This window comes from Solanum pennellii, chromosome 4 (assembly GCF_001406875.1).
Source record: "Solanum pennellii chromosome 4, SPENNV200".
Taxonomy (NCBI): Eukaryota; Viridiplantae; Streptophyta; class Magnoliopsida; order Solanales; family Solanaceae; genus Solanum; species Solanum pennellii.
Genome location: NC_028640.1, coordinates 73,008,671 through 73,032,347, shown reverse-complemented (window position 1 = coordinate 73,032,347; position 23,677 = coordinate 73,008,671). Strand labels below are relative to the sequence as shown.

At 31.8% G+C, this 23,677-nt stretch overlaps 1 protein-coding gene and 1 pseudogene across 1 annotated transcript; both read right to left on the bottom strand.

The window, feature by feature from the left end:
* Positions 1-1,399: 1,399 nt before the first annotated feature.
* On the bottom strand, positions 1,400-8,320 carry LOC107017037 (annotated as a pseudogene).
* Positions 8,321-14,474: 6,154 nt separating this feature from the next.
* On the bottom strand, positions 14,475-14,849 carry LOC107017036. Its single transcript, XM_015217319.1, has one exon. It carries the CDS (start codon positions 14,847-14,849, stop codon positions 14,475-14,477), a length of 375 nt encoding a protein of 124 aa, XP_015072805.1.
* Positions 14,850-23,677: the final 8,828 nt, after the last annotated feature.

Below are 23,677 nucleotides of genomic sequence, written 5' to 3'. Positions count from 1 at the left end.
CTCTTCTTCTAGTGGATACACGATCCCGTGCTAGATATCTTAAATTTTAGCTATAGTGATTTATAATATTCTTTTTACATAATTTTAAAAATAATATTTATTATTCTCTTTGTTTTGATTTATGTGGCACATGTAGGATCTCAAAAGTTAACCATTTTTTATGTCTCTTAAATATATTAAGTTGTTAATTATTGTATTTTATAGTACATTTTTAACTTAATTTTTAAATAATATATATTACTTCCCATGTCCAATTTATGTGACATTAATTGATAGATTTTTTGGAGTCGAGCGAATATTTTTATAAATAATTATATTCTTCAATTTCAAACAATATATGTTTATCATATAATTCATTTTATGTAGCACCAGTAGAATTTAAAGAGACAATCAAACTTTTTATATAATGTTTAAACATTTAAGTTGTTAATCATCGTAATTTATAGTTATTTTTATAAATAATTATATTCGTCAACTTCAAGCAATATATGTTTATCATCTAATTCATTTTATGTAGTACCGGTAGAATTTAAAGAGACAATCAAACTTTTTATATAATGTTTAAGTATTTAAGTTATTAATTATCGTAATTTATAGTTTTATTTATATTATTTAAAATATATTTAAATATTATATGTTTCTCTTTTTATCCTAATTTATATGATACTGATAGAATTTGAAGAGTCAAATAATTGTTAATTATTGTGATATATATATTATTATTATTATTATTATTATTAAGTACACTAAATTGTTAATTATTTTAATATCAACTTATTTTTATTTTTTAAATATGTAATACATAAAAATGTGAGACATGATAATTAAAATAAAAAAAAATACACAAGTCAGCCACATGACAAAGTTGGTGGGGGCCACTTATATGTGTCATTGTGGAGATGTTGATTGATAGTAGTATTTTTTTTGTGAAGAAAAGGTACCATTAGAAAAGATAACAAATACAGTAATTCTAAACATTAATTGCGAGGGGCAATGACCAAATTGCAGATGAACTTTTCTAATATTACGAAAAAACAGCCATGTGAAAGATTGAATCTCTCCCTACCATATAATAGATAAAAAATAAAAGAACAGTAAAAATCAAATTGAGAAAATAATCTCTCTCCGTTTCAAAAAGAATGTTTCTATTTTTTTTTTAGTTTGTTTAAAAAAGAATGACTCCTTTTTTTTTGACAACGTTTTAACTTTAATTTTTCATGTGGCGTGTGTAACACCACAAGATTTAAAAGTCTTTTTTATTTTTAAACTCCGCTCCAAGTCAAACTAGATGATTCTTTTTAAAACGGAGAGAAGATGATAATATTCATACAATTGACTCATCAATCATTTCGAGGTGACTGGACATTGACGTGAATTAATAAAAAATAATTAATAAATATAAACGTAGAAAAAACAATAAATTCTGTTTAATTTCGCATTTGGAAGGATAAGATGTACTAAGCAGTCTTATCCCAACCTTTATAAGTTACAGAAAATTGTTTTCTATTAACTCTTAACAGTCTTCTTTTTATTTATTCGGACTTGAGACCAATAATGTGAGTGAGCGAGCTCACGATTAAACAATTGTAATAAATTTGTTGATTACAAAGGCTGATAAGACATCCATCTTGTGAGCATGGCTAGACATTCACGAGGCTTATACTCTGGTGCAGTATGCCCTGCTCCCTGTTAAATTATTAAAATTAACAAAGCAATTTTAACACAATTTTTTTTAACTAAGAAAGAAAATTGAAAAAAAAGAGTAGATTGAGAGAATAGTTTCCTTGCCTTCACTGTGGCAAATGTCATCTGATTTGAGTAACTTCTTGTGTAGCTGAAATCGTATAATCGAAAAAATAAAAAGAGTTTAACATCTATACACAGACTAATATAAACACGCGAATTTCAAGGTGTCCACAACATACGTCTTTCATAAAAAACTAACCCGGCAACTTCATTGTCAACAGTCCAAGCTCGCCAATCATCGACAACAGAGTAGTTAAGAGATTTGATCCATGCTTGAGTTGATTGGAAAGTAACAAGCTTGTCATGATCTCCACTGCTCAATTCAATAAAAACATCAGAGAAGTTGTTAGTTTCAAATAGTTATTCCAACATTATTGTAAATAATATTAGTATTTCAACTCAACCTGTATATAAGAGATCTGTAACCTTTGTTACTGAGGTTCTTATGATAAGGTAAGCTATTAGTGATCATCATTTGGTATTGCAAATTACTTGCACATCTCTCCCATTTTCCAATAGTCCCCTGTTATCGAACGGATATGTTAGTCTGACTTTAAGTTCTACGCATTGACATTAAGGAAATAACTAGTGAATCTATACTTTCCGGATGTTGAGGGCGTCTCTAACTTGATCATCATCAGCCCAATGATAAGAAAGTTTGTACCAATTTTCCTAAAGCAATTGCACATTGTAAATTCTTGTAATCAATTTAGCAGATACAAAAATCAATAGCCTAAAGAATGCAGCATTGTGTAGATGATAACTGAAGATGGAAAGACAAATACTCACGCGACATTTTATAAGTCCAGGAAGATTGTTAAGTTGATGTAACTTCTCATCAAGAGATCTTCTTTCGCCAAACAATTGGTATGGCCTTGGCGAAAAACGCTTACATTTGGGCTCCAAAATATGGGGATTATTAATTCCTTTAAGAAGCTGCATTCATATAAGATCAGTATATTTTAATACCAAATAAAACAAGTTGATCATATTTGATTTTACTTCAACATAGATCAATCCAACCTCGTTAAAAGTTTGAACATCTTGCAAACACGGCGCATTGCTTGCATTAATATTGAAATACTCTCCTTTACAATTCGATTTCAATGACTGTTTCAGAAAAGTAAGACAATGAATGTAAGTAAAGTTAATCAGAGTGTACAAATATAACACCTAAAGAAAAGCCAACCTCATAGAGTTCTTCAGATATAAGTCCCATTCCATAAGCAAATGGAATTCTATAATTGGTTTCACCTTCAAAAGTCGTTGGATTTCCAAGTAAATATCCCTGAAATTTATTTGAAGTTGTGTTATAATAGGCATTCATTCACCATGAGTTGGTAAGAAAAATGACGAACCTTAAGATTAATAAATAGTTCGACTTCCATTATTTCATTCTCTGCATAATCACAAGAGGCCAACAAAATGTGAAAGCATAGTACTAAACCAGCAAAGCATGATACAAAACAAGTAACTGTAATTGTTAGAGGGCAAATATGTATAGTCTTACTAATTGCTACGATTTGAGTAATGACGGGAACAATCATGCCAGAACATGAATCTCCACCAACATAAAATGGATTCTCTAAGAATTCTTGGTGATCAACAAACCACTGCAAAATTATATTAGCTGAATACTAGTTATTTCCTTTTGAAGTTCAAACACGTAACTAAAACTAAGTGATAATTACCTTGCGAAGGAACTGATATGCATGCTCGCTCGCTTGTAAATCAGATGATTGTAAAGCTGCTGGAGTTGTCGCGTAGGAAAATCCAGTTCCCACCGGTAAGTCTAAGAAAATAATACTTGACACCTAAAATTCCATGATACATTTTCACATTTTTGAATGGTCACATTACATAGTACAATCAGAGGCAAACCAGGATTAAGAGTTGGAGGTTCTAGATTTTAGAACAAATAGTGTGGTTCAAACCCCACTACTCTAGTGTGGAAAGCGTTCACTGTCCATTTCATACCACTGAACTGACTATCAATTTTGTTAGGAGTTCACAAGTTAATATACATATATATTTATTTAACTTTCTAATACAAATACAAGATTTACGGAGAAGTTTCTTGGTTTGTCCGAACAATTTCATAATCAAATACTCTCACCTTTGTCCATGAGTAGGGATTTAGTATCATTGTAGGCAAACTCCCATTGTATTCAACTGCCTCAAATGTTATTGGTCCTTCATATTCATAGTTCAAAAAGTTGAAAAAGCAACTTATAAGTTACACAATTTTTACAAGCTAAGTTAATACTTAATAAACATTTGTTCATAATTATCTTGTAAGTGATCTGAGCGCATTAAAAATTAAACTTATATAACGTACCCATCTCATAGACAAGGCCAGATAAGGCAGAGCAACCAGGGCCTCCAGTGATCCAAAGCATAAGAGGGTCGGAGTCTGGCTCAGACTCCGACTCTATGAAATAATAGAATAATTGCACATTTTCTGAATCACCAACTCCAACATACCTGGAAACATCAGTCGATTAATTTCCGAAAAATTATAACAATTCAAAGTCCTTACAATACAAATTTTCGAGAAAAATATCGGTGTTCATTTCTCACCCAGTTTCGAGTTCAAAAGGAAGTTGTCTCTGAAAACCAGGAAGAAACTTCACTGTTGAACCAGTTGCTGCTGCGTGCTCTGCTACAACAAGAAATAAAAATAAGCAGTAGCACAGCTCTGTTTTTGCCATATTTATCATTTAACAGGGTTTTCTAAAAGTTAATCCTCATGTTGTAGAGAATAGCAGAGGAAAAATATAATCGGATAATTTTCTGCTAATCCAAAATCGTTATATCAAAAGATTCAACTTAACATAAATAAGAATTTGGATAGAAGAACTTTGTTACAAAGGAAGACTCTATAATTGTCTTTCTTTTTTTTATTTTATGTTGTTTATAAATATTTAATGTCACTCCTGTTTATATTTGAAATGCTAGTAGAAATGATTCTAGATACATCTATAAGAAATATCTAGTTATTTATATACTTTATCATAAATATCTAATTATCTAGAATATTCCAATTTTTATAAGTATAAATTCCAAAAGATATATACTTTACAAAATTCAAAAAATCAACTTTAATTTTTCACACATATCATATATAATTAAAATTGATGTAAACTAGTGAAGGACCCGACAAATTTTACAATTTTAGAGGCACAATCGATAATAGTTGTGTGACCCTCCATTGATTAGTTGACACTTGAATAATCAGTTCACTTTTTTAGTTGTTTTACCATCTCTCCCCTACTCAACTCTCTTTACTTTCATTTTCGTATTCTTTTACTCCTAATAAATATTTAATTCTCAAAACATAATTAAATAATTAATACATTTGATTTTTTAAAAAAATGTAGATTTAAATTAAGTTCCCCATTTCCTTTTTGAATAGTTGTTTACTTAAAGGGATAACAAATATATTTCAAATACATATATAGTTGAAAGGAGAGGAGAGAGAGGAGAAAAGTGAGAGAGCGAATACATGTATCGGTCTATCCTATATCCATGTATCTAGAGATCGAAATCTGATACAAATATTAATTTTGAAAACTCATGAAAATGCACATAATTAGACGCTAAATTGGTAAGACTTGTGTTGTTTACCCTTTTTTATATTAATTATTACCATATTAAGTAGACTTACAAAAATAAATAAATTTTCATTACAAGATTGATATGATAATATAAAAAATATAGTATTAATCTATCATTAAATTGATTAAATTACATTGATAACATATAAACCGATAAAAAATTAAAAAATAAAAACTTAAATTCATTTGGTAAAATAGTATTGCGTACACATAACACAGAAATTATCAATTTGAATTCAATACAATTGACTCTATCAAACATTTGGAGGTGATTGGGGAGAACAAGATCTACGCAGCCTATTCCTCATTTTTATGAGGTAGAGAAATTATTTCGAATTGATTCTTGACAACCCTCTTTATTTATCCGACTTGAGACGAACAACGTGATCGAGCCCACACATCAAACAACAATACGTTTGTTGATTACAAAGGCTGGTAAGACATCCACCTTGTGAGCATGGCTAGACATTCACGAGGCTTATATTCTGGTGCAGTATGCCCTGCTCCCTGTTAAATTATTAAAATAAACAAAGCAATTTTAACCCAATTTTTTTTAACTAGATAAGAAAAGAAAAAAAAAATAGATTGAGAGAATAGTTTCTTTGCCTTCACTGTTGCAAATGTCATCTGATTTGAGTAACTTCTTGTGTAACTGAAATCGTACAATCAAAAAAATAAAAAGAGTTTAACATCTATATACTGACAAATTTTCTAGCTTATCTAGGCACGCGAATTTCAATGTACGTCTTTCATCAAAAACTAACCCAGCAACTTGATTGTCAACAGTCCAAGCTCGCCAAATCATCGACAATTGAATAGTTAAGAGATTTTATCCATGCTTGAGTTGATGGGAAAGTGACAATCATGTCATGATCTCCACTGCTCAATTCAATTGAACATTAGAGAACTTGATAGTTTCACACATAAAAACTTTTAACTACTTGTATTTGTAGTTGTAGTTATTCTAATGTTGTATTTTAACACAATTAATATTTATCGCGAACCTGTATATAAGAGATCTGTAACCTTTACTACTGAGGTTTTATGATATGGTATGCTACTCATGACCATCCTATTGTATTGCAAATTACTTGCACATCTCTCCCATTTTCCAATACTCCCCTGTTACCGAATGAATATTTAGTCTGAGTTTAAGTTCTACACATTGACATTAAAAAAATAACTAGTGAATCTATACCTTCCGGATGTTGAGGGCATCTCTAACTTGATCATCATCAGCCCAAAGATAAGAAAGTTTGTACCAATTTTCCTAAAGCAATTGCACATTGTAAATTCTTGTAATCAATGTAGCAGATACAAAAATCAATAGCCTAAAGAATGCAGCATTGTGTAGATGATAACTGAAGATGGAAAGACAAATACTCACGCGACATTTTATAAGTCCAGGAAGATTGTTAAGTTGATGTAACTTCTCATCAAGAGATCTTCTTTCGCCAAACATTTGGTGTGGCCTAGGCGAAAAACGCTTACATTTGGGCTCCAAAATATGGGGTTTATAAATTCCTTTAAGAAGCTGCATATAATAAGATGAGTGTATTTTGATACCAAATAAAACAAGTAGTCGATCATATTTTATTTTACTTCAAATAGATCAATCCAACCTCGTTAAAAGTTTGAACATCTTGCAAACACGGTGCATTGCTTGGATTTATATTGAAATACTCTCCTTTACAACTAGATTTCAACTACTGTTTCAGAAAAGTAAGACAATAAGTGTAAGTAAAGTTAATGAAAACATATGATTAAAGAAAAGCCAACCTATAGAGTTCTTCAGATATAAGTCCCATTCCATAAGCAAATGGAATTTTATAATCGTCTTCATGATCTTTAAAAGTCACTGGATTTCCGAGTAAATATCCCTGAAGATATATAATAGCGTCATCCATTTTGTGTTTCCTTAACAACTTCGTTATGAGTTGGTAAGAAAAAGGACAAACCTTAAGATTAATAAATAGTTCGACTTCCATTTCATTCTCTGCATTATCACAAGGCCAACAAACTATGAGAGCATAGTACTAAAACATCAAAGCATAATTTGCAATTGTTGAAGTCTTACTAATTGCTATAATTTGAGTAATGATGGGAACAACAATGCCTGAATATGAATCTCCACCAACATAAAATGGATTCTTTAAGAATTCTGGATGATCGACAAACCACTGTAAAAATCATATTAGCAGGGTAGGTACGTAGTTATTTCCTTCTGAAGTACAAACACCAAATAATTACCTTGCGAAGGAACTGATATGCATGATCACTCGCTTGTAAATCAGATGATTGTCGAGCTGCTAGAGTCGTTGCATAGGAAAATCCAGTTCCCACCGGTAAGTCTAAGAAAATAATACTTGACACCTAAAAATTCCATCATACTTTTTACTACTAACATTTTTAAATTTTGTGCTTCATTACAAAGTACAATTTCATAATCAAATGCTTTCACCTTTGTCCATGAGTAGGGATTTAGTATCATTTTAGGAAAACTCCCATTGTATTCTACTGGTTCAAATGTTATTGGTCCTTCGTATTCATAGTTCAAAAGGTTAACAAAGTGTTACAATTTGTAATTACCTTATAAGTGACCTGAGCGCGTTAATATGACATACCTATCTCATAGATAAGGCCAGATAAAGCAGAGCAACCAGGGCCTCCAGTGATACTCCGACTCTATAAAATAATAGAATAATTGCACAATTTCTGAATCACCAACTCCAACATACCCAAAAACACCAGTCTATTACATTTTAAAAAAAATTGTAACAATTCAACGTCTAAACAGTTTATAATATTTATCCACAGCCAATTTCTCACCCAGTTTTGAGTTGAAAAGGAAGTGGTCCTTCAAAACCTGGAAGAAACTTCACTTGTGTACTAGCTGCTGCATGGTCTGCTACAACAACAAGTAAAAACAAATAATAGTATAGTTGTATCTTTGCCATGTTTTTCATCCAACATACTATACTATAGTTTTTTTTATCTCTTAAAGTTATATTAAATCATCATCTCATATCATTATCATATATAATAAAATTGATAAACTAGTAGGGGGAAAACTGTTCCAATACTATATATAGGTGCACGTGATGATTTGTCCAATAAATTGGTTTCCCAAAACCTTAATATTGATAAAATACGTAAACAAGGAGAATAGTTTTTGGTTAATTTTCTTTGTATTGCTTTTGTGAAATAACTATTACATTTATACAGGTAAGATGGAAAGAGATACGGAACCAGATAAGGAAAAAGATTATACAGAATATATTACTAACATAATTAGTCTATTCTGTTCCTATAATTATTTTGCTAAGTATGGGTATTTTCTACACTCCCCCTCAAGTTGTGCACTCGGATTTCCAATGCTCAACTTGCGCAAGACATTGCTGAAAGCTTCAGTACTAACAGCCTTGGTTAGGATGTCTGCCAGTTGATCTTTTGATCGAACAAATGGAAGTTTGATAACCTTGTCTTCTAACTTGTCTTTGATGAAGTGTCGATCAACCTCAACATGTTTTGTTCTGTCATGTTGGACAGGATTTCCAGAAATACTTATTGCTGCTTTGTTGTCGCAAAATAACTTGCAGGCTGTTTTCTGAGGAAAACCGAGTTCATTTAGCAGTTTCCTAATCCATAGGATTTCAGTTATTCCTTTCACAATTCCTCTGAATTCAGCTTCCGCACTTGACAGGGCTACAACCTTTTGCTTCTTGCTTCTCCAAGTGACCAGATTCCCTCCTACCAAGGTGAAGTATCCAGAAGTGGATTTCCTTTCATCTCGGTCTCCGGCCCAATCTGCATCGGTGTAGGCAGTTATATCGAGGCTATCATTTTTCCCGAAGTAGATCCCGGTGCTGCTTGTACCCTTTAGATATCTCAGAATCCTCATTACTGCTGTCATGTGATGTATTTGGGGTAGATGCATGAATCTACTCACTATCCCCACTGCATATGCAATATCTGGTCTTGTGTGGGCTAGATAAATGAGTTTCCCAACAATCTTCTGATATTGTTCTTTGTCAGTTGCCTTTGCCCCTTCTATGACCTGAAGACCATGATTTGCTATAATTGGAGTGTCAGCCGGTTTACTCCCTAACATTCCTGTTTCAGTTAAAAGATCAAGAATATACTTTCGTTGGTGAATAAAGATCCCTTGCGTGGATCTTAAGACTTCTATACCAAGAAAGTACTTTAAGTTTCCTAGATCTTTCATCTCAAATTCCTGAAACAACTTCCCCTTTAAGGTAACAATTTCTTCTTCATCATTTCCGGTGATGATCATATCATCTACATATATAATTAGACAGGTGATTTTCTGATTTGCCCCTTTTATGAATAAAGTATGATCAGAATTACTCTGTCTGTACCCAAATTTCTTCATAGCCTTAGTGAACCTTCCAAACCAAGCTCTTGGAGACTGCTTTAAGCCATACAGGGCTTTCTTCAATTTACATCCTTCTCCATCTTTAAAGTCATGAGAATATCCTGGAGGGGGTTCCATATAGACTTCTTCTTCAATGCTTCCATGGAGGAAGGCATTTTTAACATCGAACTGATACAAGGGCCAATCTTTGTTTGCTGCTACAGAGAACAATACCCGTATTGTGTCTATCTTGGCTACTGGGGAAAAAGTCTCTGAATAGTCGATCCCAAAGGTCTGAGTGTAACCCTTGGCCACCAATCTTGCCTTGTACCTTTCAATGGTTCCATCTGCCCGGTGCTTAATGGAGAATACCCATCTACACCCTACCTTCTTCTTCCCTTTGGGTAGAATACATTTTTCCCATGTGTGATTCTTTTCCAAGGCAACATATTCATTTTCCATGGCTTGTCTCCACTTCTCATCTTCAAAAGCTTCTTCCACGGTTCTGGGAATGTTTGTTGAGTACAGGGAGGTAGTGAAGGCAACAGCTGTGTTGGACAAGTTTTCATTGCTGATTCTTTCTATGGGGTATCTGGACCGTTGATCTTCATATTCCGGGTCATACCTTTTGGGAGGAACACCTCTCGTGCTTCTGTGAGGAAGCTCATATCTGTTTTGACAATTATCACTAGACACAGAGTCAGTAGGAACAGTACACAATTCAGAATTTACCTCAACTGATGTTGACTCAGGGTGCTCAGTGGTTGTCATTGGAGTGGTTTGAGGAGAGGGAGCTGATACAGATGTTTCAGAGTTGACGTCGGTGGTATTGCTTACTTGCGTTGGAGGATCAAGGTCCATCATTTCTGGATATATTAACCAGCTAAGGTCATCATTCGTAGTCTCCCCCTGAGGACCAGGCTGGGTATAGTAATAGGAGTGTTCAAAAAACTCGCAGTCAAGGCTGGTGTAGATTTTGTTTTGAATGGGATCATAGCATCGGTACCCTTTTTGAGTAACCCCATACCCAATAAAAACACATTTGATGGCTCGTGGTTCAAGTTTATTTCTGATTCTTTTTGGGAGATGAACATAGACAACACATCCGAACACCCGTGGAGGTAGAGAATGATAGGAAGGGATGGACACATGGGAAGAAAGAGTGTCAAGAGGAGTTTGGTATGCAAGAGGTTTGGTAGGTAGTCGGTTGGTTAGATATGTGGCTGTGGCAATGGCCTCTGGCCAAAAATGGACAGGGACATGGGATTCTAACATAATGGCTCTAGTAATCTCAAGAAGGGTTCGGTTTTTCCGTTCAGCTATCCCGTTTTGTTGAGGAGTGTCCGGACAGGTAGTCTGGTGAATGAGGCCATGATCAGAAATGAACTGTTTCATATCTAAGTTTATGTATTCTCCTCCGTTATCAGATCGAAGAATTTGAGGTTGGGCAGCAAATTGGGTACAGATCATGTTGTAGAAATTTATAAACACATCATATACTTCAGATTTATTTTTTAGAAAATAAACCCAACTCATACGGGTGCAATCATCCACAAACAAAACAAAATAGGAATATTTATAAAAGGCAAATTCAGGTGCAGGACCCCAGACATCAGAATGAATTAGGGTAAATGGCTTAGAAACATGAGTTGAACTGGGAGAATAAGAATGTTTATGACTTTTTGCAAGTACACATGCTTCACAGTCCAAAACAAAATCAATGTCCTTAAAAGAGGGAAATAATCGTTTAAGATAACTTAAAGACGGATGACCTAGCCGTCGGTGCCACATCCAGATCTGATATTCCGGCGACCCTTGAGCAAGCAAAGCGTTACCCTGTTGAGTCACCTCGTTCACATAGTATAGACCTCCTCTTTCAATACCACGACCAATGATCCGCCCCGTCTGAGCATCCTGTACAATACAATCAGAGGAAGTCATTAGAATTGTACAGTTTAGTTCCTTGGTTAATTGACTGACAGATAAAAGTTTGTGGGTAAGACTTGGAATTAAAAGACAATTTTTTAAATGGATTTCTGATGTAATATCCACATCTCCGGCTTGAGTAATTGGAATAAACTCCCCATTTGCAGTTTGAATCTTAGTACGGGTAGTTGATGTGGAGGAGAGAAAATCGGTTGGATCGTATGACATAGTGTCCGTGGCCCCACAGTCAAAAATCCAATTGGACTTATTGCACATGAGACCCACACTTTGTTTTTCCTTGGGTTTTTTATATAATTGGGCTTCTGATTTTTTGGGCTCAAGGGCTAAAGGGTCAGATTTTTTTAGGGCCTCTTGTTTTCCCTCACTTTCATTTCTAGAGGACGGCTCCTCTAGAATTTTCTCTCTTCTCCTTCCCGTCGCTTCCTCTGTCTCCATCCATGGTTCACCGGAAATTTTGGTGAACCCATCTTTGCCACTCATACCTGTTCTCCTGTCGGTAACGCTGGTCGACGAAGCCTCGCCGGTACCCGCTCGCCTGTTGGTGACAGTGGTTGACGAAGCCTCGCTGGTCGGTTCTCCTTCTCCGATGGCGGCGTTAGCCTTGCCGCCGGTCTTTGTTACCTTGGTGGCGGCTTTACGCTGTCTCAGATCTTCCCACCATTCTGGGTAGCCGATGAGCTTAAAGCATCCTTCCTTGGTGTGTTTGGTTCCTCCGCAGTGGCTGCATTTGAGGTGAGTTTTGTCCTCTCGCCGGAATGATGAATCTGACCGGCTAAATGAAGAATCTGACCGGCGTTGAGTGACAAGACCACTTCCGATCTCTGAGGGACCTCGTTCCAGTGATGAGTTGCCGGTCATTATGCCACGACGAGCAATTTCTCGTCTGATGGTGGCATATGCGGCATCAATGGTTGGAAGGGGATCTAGATTTAGGATGTCTCGCTTTTCTTTGTCAAGTGAATCATTTACACCGGCCAAAAACTGGTACAGCCTTTGTCGTTGTATAAATGAGTTGAACAGTGTGATGTCTTCTGCGCATTTCATTGGGTTCGGCATTCGTCTATCGATTTCTTTCCATAGGGTATTCAATTTACTGAAATAGACCTCTATCGTGTCTATCCCTTGTTTCATAGATGTTGCCTTTGTGTTCAGATCATAGATCTGCAGTTCATCTCTGCCGCTACTGAGTAGAGTTTCGATGCCTTTCCATAAATCTCGGGCAGTTTTGTAGTCCAAGAATTGATTCACGAGGTCTCCGTCAATATTCTCGATGATCCATGAAATGACCATCGAATCTTTTTGAGCCCATTGCTGGTATTCTGGATCGTCTGGTGAAATGGGATTGACGATGATGTGATTGAGTCTTCCCCGACCACCAATTGCTATCTGCATCAGTTTACACCATTTGGTGTAGTTGGTGAAGTTCAATTTTTCCGCGACTCGCACTGTTTGTGAAGTCACTGGTTCGATGTTGGTTGAGCTTTTGTTGAGTGTTTGGAACATTTGAAACAGTTGTTGCATATGTTCCATAGAAATAAGCTGGTTTGGATTTTCTGGTGGGTTTTCCGATGGGTCTTCCATTTCGGTAGATCCCGGTAGATGATGAGTACGAACAACCGTCGAAGATCGACCTTATGGCTCTGATACCATGATAAAATACGTAAACAAGGAGAATAGTTTTTGGTTAATTTTCTTTGTATTGCTTTTGTGAAATAACTATTACATTTATACAGGTAAGATGGAAAGAGATACGGAACCAGATAAGGAAAAAGATTATACAGAATATATTACTAACATAATTAGTCTATTCTGTTCCTATAATTATTTTGCTAAGTATGGGTATTTTCTACAAATATTGCCATAGTTTTGCCCATGTCTATTCAACCTAGTTCGAAAAGTTAATTCATATGGAGAAAATTGGTCTAGACCATATAAAGATATCAAATTACACCTCCAGCTGCAATGTGTTTCGAATTATGTTAAATTCATAAATATATAAATGAAAATAAATACTATGAATTAATATAATTAGTCAATTATTTAAGTCCAATAAATATAGATTTGATTAAATTTCAAATTTCTTAATTAATTTCGGCTGCAAATTGATGAGCCCAATTTTCTAAGTCCAGTGTCATCTTATACTAGAGCCCATTTTGGTGCAGCATAACAAATGACGTAGCATGTCCAGAGAAATTAAGAAGTCAATAGGGTCATGACATGTGTCGCCCCGTAAATTTGATTGGCCAAAGGGAATTCAGGTTTAATCACTACTCATTTACTATTCAAAAACTATAAATAAGAGTTTTCATAATTGAGAAAAGGGATGAAAATCCTAAACAAGAAGCTAGAGAAAGTTTGTCCTTCAAACGCCATAAAATTTTCTATAAGCTACAAATTTAAGAATTCAAGCGATCATGAATGATCAAGATCAAGACTAACGGATTTAAGAATAAGCTCGAAATCCTTGAAATCAAGTAAAAGTCAAAATAAAGTTAAAATTCATCAAAGATGTAAGAATCAACTAACTTTAAAGCCCTTGAATCCAACATCAAATTGAAGACAAATTCAAGATCAAACTAAAGATAAAATATATTTTCATACCTATCTTGGAAAAAAGATACTTTGCATAATTACTATTTCGAGATGTAATTTTTCATTGTAAATTCAGATATCAAAACTCTAAGTTTTTCCAGATAAAATAATCTAACAACTTGAAATATTCAAAATATAAATTTGAATCAATTGAAAGATTCACTGTCGAAATTCCAATTATGCTACATAAATTACGATCAAAAGACATGAACATTACTAGTCTTTGAAACAGCATGACTTCTACTCCTAGGATACCTCAAATCATTTTTCATTAACATAATCGAAACATCATCTTCTTGACCTCCTAAAACAAATGGCTTATCTTCATCGATTCTTCCCATACCAACACTAACACTCCTCGGTACTGTTCTCCTTGATGGCATTTGTTGCTGTAATTGCTGTCGAATTTGTTGCTGTATTAATAAATTCAGCTCAAAATTCTCTCCCATGCTCCTCGCGGACGCTGCTCTAACAAGTTCTCTAAAATCTTCGCTGTTATCAGACCTCGTAGATGATGTTACACTGTAACTCTTAGGTAAACTCCGAGGATTTACAACTGCGTAATTCGTCATTGTACCTACGTAACAATCTCGCGCTTTGATTAATGCCTTCCATGGTAATGCGAGAATTCGAATAAATCTGTTTTGGCCATGACTCCCTTTGTTCTTCATTCTTGCTCTGTTTTACTCTGTTTTGCTCTGTTTTGAGATATAAATGGTGAGTTAGTTATATTTAAAAAAGTTTTTGTAGGAAAAGTATTTAAATATGACAAATTAAGTCTTGGTTTAGACTTTGGACTTATTCTATAGCCCACCGAATAAGAATTATATAATAATGTACGTTACACGTATAAATAATTATAAAGGTGTATTAGTGAAATATATTTATTTATATTATAATAATTAATAAAGGATAAGAATTGACGCGTCCAGAATAAATTTGGTTGCACTTTGTTGACAGGACTGTAGCATTGAATTGTTCTCTTTTTTGTTTCTTCGTATTCGGCGTTCGATATTTATATTACGGATAAAATATTTGTTAATAAAGTTGGTTTCATACGCATGAAATTGTAAACCTAAGACCTCTTAGTTGATGATAAGGAGTACGTATCACTCTATCATAACTCTTGTTGGTTGAATTGTTCTTTGTTTTTTTTAATTCATATCTAATTTTCGATATTTATATTAGAGTTTGATTAAATCCGGATATACGTTGGAAAGTTTCATAGTAGAGCTATACTCTCCGTAACAAAGGCTATTTCGTACACATGAAAACTCAAATTTGAAATCACTAGTTAAGAATGGAGGTGTACTTAACCGTTCGTGAGAAGTTTCATATTGAAGGTAAAACATTCTATAACAAAGAAAATTTAAGACACATGAAAACTGAAACTCGAATTTTATAATTATAAATGAAGGAATAGTTACTGCTCTGCCGTTTGTTGGTTGAATTGTTCTCGTTGTGTCCAATTAAGTCTACCTAATGATTCAGCGTTCTCATCAATTTTAGCTCAATTTTCAGCTGTTCCTATTGAGTAGTTTGAAATTATGGAATACGTAGTTCACATGATTGAATTGGTTGGTGTCTTAAATTGTTGAATTAGGTAAGGGAAAATGGTATCTTAAGTCAAAATTACATATTTTGTGAAATGAAATAAAAATAAATATGCTAAAGTTTGTTGGGAAATTTTTGTTGACTACATTTGCAACTTGTATCTTTTTATCCTTTCTTTTATTTAACGATTTATTATTGTTTGACTATTTTTCATATTGTTAAAGTATTATGATATTTTTGCAATAAAAATATAAATGGAAACGAAAATAATGAAAAGAAAAATATTGTTTAAAGTCCACAAAAGAATGTATTTTCTTTTAAAAAAAACTTGCTCAAAATTTGGATAAATTCCTATTTCCTTCTAGAATAAAACAAAATAATATTCATCAATAGTGACAATTAAAATTGCAGAACTTTAACGAACTCAATAAACATAACAAATTACACGACACTTGTTGTTTTGCTTGAAAAACGTATGCAAAAGAAAAGAAGAAGAAAAATAACATATTTTTTCTATTGTTAGTAAAAATAAGATTTCGTTTTCAGTATCTTAAATGATACGAAGCCTTAGAAAAATACGAAGGGAGGTGTTTTTTAGGTGAAAAAGAAGTGACTTTATTTGAAAATTAAATTTTAAGAATTTAATTAATTAATTTCAGAAAAGGAAATGAAATAATGAAAATTAAAAAGAAAAAATTTTCTAAACACAAATACTGTGGTCCGTAGTTGTGAATTTCCTCAGCGCCAAACAGTTCCAAAGTGACAAACGATGGGCGCCCACCAACTACGCTATAAGTTTTAATTAATGGGACCAACCTACCAACGTCAACGTTTAGGTAAATTATGCTTTCGTCGTATAATTTTAATTTGATATAAAAAATTTTTAAAAAAATATTTAAATATTTTGAGCTAAATTAAAAATATATAAAATATATTAAATATTATATATATCTAATTATTTAATTATTTTATTCGATATGAGTAAAACTTTTGATATTATTTAACTAAATACTTTATTCGGTCATTTGTGATTTCAATTTCAACACTTTGGATTAAAAACCTGTGAATACAAGTTTTCCCATGTTTTTAATACAAACTATATAACATGCCTAAAAATAGACCTCGAAAAATTTATTAATGTTAATGGTAGTAATAAACAATAATTTCAAACAGGACTTAAATGTTTGAATAATTTATTTTTGATTTACCGTCCAAGTGTGCGGCTGTATGGCGTTTTAGATAATTCGATTAGTCAAAATTAAATAATTACACCCGCCTAATTAATTACTCCATTAAGTCACAAAAATTCATAAAATAAAGTTTCCAATATTCAATGAAAAAGTCAATTGTTCCTTTAACTATTGCGAATAATATAAATTCAAAGATGATTGGGTTCTATGAATGGTATTTTGAGATAATGTGAAGAATAGATAAAGCAGAAAAATAATAAAAAACATACCATCCTGAAAGGAGTTGGCCTACAATTTACAAATTTTATAGAATTCAGTAACTTTAGTTCAAACATTGTAACTTAAATTAAAAATTTATTTTATATATTTTAGTAATAATCTATTCAAAATCTAATTAGCAAAAGAAAATTTTTAAATTTTAAAATTAAAATCATAATTCTACTTCTAAATACAACAATATACGAATGAAAATGGAGAGAGAGATAAAAAGGGGTAAAATTTCACGTGATAAATTAGTTATGACTATCATAATAGTTATATTTAGTAATGGGCTTAAGTCATAGACGACATCTTGAAGTTGTCCACATATTTCACTTAAACACTTTAACTAGGGCTTATACATATTGAACACCTGAACTGTTCTGAATTTGAACCATTTAAACACGTTGTGCACATGCGGCAAAAAAGTGAGATTCACGCCTTAATGAGCGCGTGAATCATTTAATCAACAATTTTCAAACTTTTTTTCTCATTATTTTATTTAAAAAAATAACAATCTTTTCAAATCCTCCTTTTCAAAGTTGCACCACCCCTGCTGCTCCTATTTCTTCATAACAATCCACCATTAACATTTTTTACAAATTTATTTCTTCTAGATTTATACTTAAATTTGCTAAGAATTCCAAGGCAATAATAAATCCAAACATCACTTTATTCCTTACATTCCAAGCCTTAATATGTTGTTTTATCATATTTTTATTTTGTTAATAGTAATTTTCAATTGGAGCAGATAAAACCCAGCATTATCATACACAAGGACACCTCTTCATTTGTTTTCTTCTTGTCATTGTTCTAATTTTTCAGATTTAAAATTATATCTTGACATCTTTTTTGCCGAAAAAAATGGATACCACCATCCATATTTTTTTGCTGGAAAAAACGAAGGCTATCATCCACATCACCTTACCAAAAAAATGGAGACGCATACACAACCCCTTCTTCTTCCACAACAAAGTAGAAACAAAATTCGAAATCAAAATTAATAAGGAAGAACGTATTTTTTGTAAAAAAATAACAACATCAATTTCAAATAGGAACAAAAAGACGGGATAAAGAGAAACAAAAATGAAAAATTCTTAGTTAGTATATGTTAAAATCTCCACTTTTTTTAGATGAACAACAACAATGGTGGAAAGGGTTATCTTTAAGGGAAAGAAAGAAGGGGAGGTTTCGGGTGGGTGGGGTGAGGTGGATTTTTCATCTTTTTTTTTTCTGGTAGAAACTCTTTTATTTTTTAGATTTAGATTTTTTGGTATTTTAATTTCATTAATTTAAGATAATTAAACTAAATGCCACATGTCCTAGTTTAATTTGTTATTTTGCCACATCAACTGCGTGTGTGTTGCACGCACTTTATTTTTTAACTAGGTGTCAGAAAAATGTTTGATAGATATTTTGTTTTTTAAGGTTGAAGTGTCTAATAGAAAAATGAACATGTTAAGGTGTTTAAGTGAAATATGTGAACATCTTTAAGTGGCCGTAGATGACTTAAGCCTTTAATAACGTGTAATGTTCCAAAATGTAAGCCGCCATGTAGAAGATTTGAAAATTCTTATAAATGAGACTGATGGAAGCTTTGACTAGTCAAGTGACAATTTTTGCACTAATAATATTTGGAATAAAGAAGAAAAATATTAAATTTAAAAGCATAGACAAAAGACAAATATTTTGTTGTAAACTTCTAGAGAGAAAATGAAGAACTAGTTTCCCTTAAATATACATATTACTTAGCAATTTTGGTTTTTGAGTAGCAACGAATATGAGGTGTGTTGGAATATGAAGATGACACAATCGGTACGGACCGAAGGATGTGGTCTAGTTATCGATGAAATTATTTGAACACTCTGAGGTCTTATTTTTTAATTTTAGTAGAGATAAAAACACTAGACGATTTTTTATCATTTATTTATAACCTTGGCGAAAGGTAATAGATATCCGGCGGAAAAAATTGAAAAACATTTTCCAGATCCTTTACTTTGTGACTTGTGTTAATGTCCTCCTCCACATAGCTGGGTTTGGGCCTAAAAGTATATTTGAGCAACTGGACTCAAGTTGGGTTGATGACTCCATTACTAGCCTCATTTTACTTGGACCAAGGCCCAATAGATGAACAAACATTTGAAAAACTATTTTTTAAATTTTTCTTTTTTTAAAAAGAAATAACATTTTTGTTAGAACAAAATCCACCTTCGTTCTTTATTTTTAATAAGATATAATTATGTTTTTTTGAGTTTTTATATAAACATTGTTTGCTTTTGTATTCTAAATGGACTAATCACTCTATGGTAAACTAGACCTAGTAAATAATGCATTCTTAATAATTATTGTTTAGTGGCTTTAGATGTAATTTTGGCTTGAAGGCTTTGCAAACAACAAAAAATATACTTCTGTCTAAATTGTAAATGATCCATATTAATAGTCAACGTAGAATCATATTTTACAGTATTTTTTGTCACTGACATGAGAAATCATTCGATACGCTAAAAGATTAAGTAAAAATTATCGAATTAATTGATTCAATGGACAATAAATCTCAATTTCTCTAGTAAAACTAAGCAATATTTAATTTTCGCCTTGTTGAATTTTTTTGACACTTGAAATGCTTATTATTACCTCAAATATCACATATTCTACTAGCTCGAAACTCATAAAATTTTAATTGCGTATCTCATTGAGTTTACTCAGGATCTGTTGTTGCCTCGTAAATCGTGCATTTTACCCTTGGGTGAAAATTGAACTGCTAGAGTTAGTATCATTGGCAGGGGCATCTGGATTTGGTTAAGTGCCCAAAGTCAGAATGACAATTGACACATGTAGAAGTGAACTACCACATAGTAATAATAATAATAAAATTCAGTATGTTAATTAATATGAGACGATACACTTCACTTGAACTTTGAGTCTAATGTCAAATTTAAATGAAGTGCATCGTCTCATAATTTGATTTTACGTGTATATGGGATGCTATAACTCAATTTTGTTCCTCTTTATCTCTTTGTTTTAAATTCTGAACACAAAAGTCAATAAATTTGTGCATATGTTGCCGTAACGACAACTTCAGAGAGCATGTCGTTACTGTTTATTTCATTAAATGTATTATATTTTAATTCTTCTCTTTCCCTTACTAGACGTATTCTTAGTCAAATTTGGACTACGAAAAATAGGATATAGAGAATAAAATTACGTAGCTTTTGACATACCATAATTACGTTATATTGACAACTTAAATGTTCACTACTTGACTATATTTTTGTAAATGAATAGACATATTTTATTTAAGGGTATTTTATATTCTAATATATTTACATCATAATTAATGTATCTATGTAAGAAAATTGTGCCATTCTTCTTCCTTCTTCATTTTCTTTTTTTATTTGGTGAATGTAGGAGGGTGAATAGACTTCATTATTATGTGACAATTAATTAGTGAATTATGAAGAATTTGTAATGTAATCTAAGGGTCGTTGGTAACCGAGATAAGCTGGGATGTTTGAGATTTAAATTATATTTTGTCTGTTTGAAAGTATAAATTTAATCGGAGATAAATTATATAATTAACCGTACATAGTATATATTTAATATCAAATATCCACCATATCGATTTATCTCATCCACCTTGGATTATATTATCCTACGTGCCTTCTTCGACGTAGAATAAATTAGTTCAGAACTACAATTCGACGACTTCAATTCCACAATAACTAACTTTCTTTGAATCAAACAAATCGTATAATTTTAATCTTGAGATAAACTATACCATCAATTAAACAGAGTATAAATGAACTGATGTCAACCTTCATCAATCTACCATATCGACTTATCTCATTCAACTTGATATTATTTTATCTGATAAATTAGTCTAACATTATAATTCAAACAACTACCACTCCGCAATAATTAACTTTGTCCGAAACCAAACAAATCATATAAATTTCTACTAATCTAACTAATTATGAAAATAAATTGGTGTTGAATTAATTTATAAGACCTTTTGTTGTGTTCCAATAATTAAAGAAATGAAGGTGTAAGAGGGAATTGGGGCCTTTGGTGGACACAAAAACTTATGTGAAAAAAACAGTCAATTGTGGGACAATGTAGTCTTAAAAATGGTGGGACTTAAGAAAGGGAGCATGCATGTGTGTTGATGAGAAGTTGAAAAGGCAAAAAAGGCTTACTTCCAAAATTAATGTTTCTTTGTCTAATAATACTACTAACTATTTTTGTGATTGTTTCTCATTAATTAATTTGGACATGTTATCATGTTGGATTATGAAGAAAAAAATAGTAAACAAGTCTTAGAATAAAGTCTATGGGAATTGAATTGTTTAGAGACTTTTAGTTGGCGTAGTTGTAACAACCTATCATCATCAACGGCCAATCAATTAACTTCCTTTTAGAAAGAAAGAAAGAGATAAAACACTTGGTCCTACACTAGGATGAATGAGATTTATTCGTTATTAATCAGAAGTTTCAAATTTTAATAATATGATAATGTAGAGAAATTCCTAATAAAGAGTAATAGACAAATAAGCTCACGCACATGAGAAATGAACACGAAAGTAGGTTACAAATACATGAGAAATGAACACGAAAGTAGGTTACAAATTTAATTATAATAAAAAAGCTTGTTAATATATGAATGTAGCTAAGATGGACCAAATATATATATATCCTCAAAGAAGCTTTCACGAATGCCCTAGTGAAATAAAATTAGTTGATTCATTTGGTTTTGGATACTAATGGTTAGAAAAAATGAATTGAATTAAATATTCGTATGACGAAACAAATTTATCGATCATTACCAGTCAGGAATTCAGAGGTTGAATTCGATATGTTAACTTGAAGTTATCTAGAAATTCATAACTCTATTAAGTCTAAACTATAACTCATGTGAACTAAGCAACCAAATTACAACTCACTCTTATACTGTACTTTTAGTTGGCAAATAATTAAATAAACACTTCCACATGAGCTAATAGCAAGAAAAGAAAACCGTATTAACCAAAATGACAAGAACATATGTCATTATAGTGATAATTTAGTTTGACATGTCAACTTTTCCTAATTAATTATGCATGAAATTATTTCAAGTATTATTTGGTTTTAATTAAATCACACAAGCCACAATTTTAAAATTTAGGTGTTTAGTATCATAGCTTCAAAATGAGTGTATTACTAATTTAATATTCAAAAGCATTTTCTATTAATATTTTTCAAATAAAATTTATTTATCAAATATCAAGGAAAAATTTTCCCAAATAAATTAGTCAAATATAAATTATTTTTTTTCTATTAATATTTTTCAAATAAAATTTATTTATCATATATCAAGGGAAAAATTTCCCAAATAAATTAGTCAAATTTAAATTATTTTTTCCTCAAACGGAACAGGACTAAGACAATGTAAATGACAAAAAGAGTTTGAGCAGAACGGGGTTACACTGCGACAAGAGGAGATTTCACTTGTCTGTCATTTTTATTATAACTGAGAATCATTTATTTGATATTAATTTTATCTGAATTTAATATTTTTAAAATAAAAAATAAATTTATGTATAATTTTCAAAATTATGATAAATAATAAAATTCAAACACATAAGTTTAAAAATATAATAAGTAAATAGTATAAATTTTAAAAGTTAAATTTACAAAATTTAAATTCTAAATCGGTTCTGTTTGCTGCTTCTACTCCTAACATAACTGCTCAGAGAAAGATGAAGAGAATATAAACATTTGTAGGTGAAATTAAACTATATAATATATCCTCCTTGAGTTTCATAAAATAGTATTATTTGGAGTTGAGCAACTTTCTCTTAGGCTATTCATTTAATATAATTCATTTAATATAAGATCATGCCCATTTTTAGAAAAATGTCTTTTATGTTTACTTTAAACGCCTAATGGAGCGTCAATCTAAGAATATAATTCTAAATCATATAATATAGTCCAAATTAAAATCATTATATTCCCATTATAAATAAATAAATAACGAAAGCTTCACTTTTTCATAATTATAATTTGTATTTTATATTTTCAACCAATGGAGAAAAATAATTTTTTTAATTTTTTCATTCGTTGTCTGATATGTATTAAGGTCAAATTAAATTTGAATTCATACCTTACATGATCCTTTTCACGCGCTTCTCTCCTAACATAATTTATTTCTTATTAAAAAATTTAAACTCGAAATTATAATTAAAAAGGCTGATACTATTAATTTTTTTTTAAAAAAATTAAATCTGAAATCTCTTATTAGAGATTTGAACTATCCTTGATTGTATCGAGATGCTATCGGATTAGAAAATACTGAAGTGGTGTATGGTAGAGTGAGTAGAGTCCAATCCCCTCTAAATTATATATTTCAATTTTCAATATAA

What these genes read in the sequence shown, in the direction of transcription:
- LOC107017036 (XM_015217319.1), bottom strand. Translation starts at nt 14,849, where the DNA reads ATGACGAATTACGCAGTTGTAAATCCTCGGAGTTTACCTAAGAGTTAC.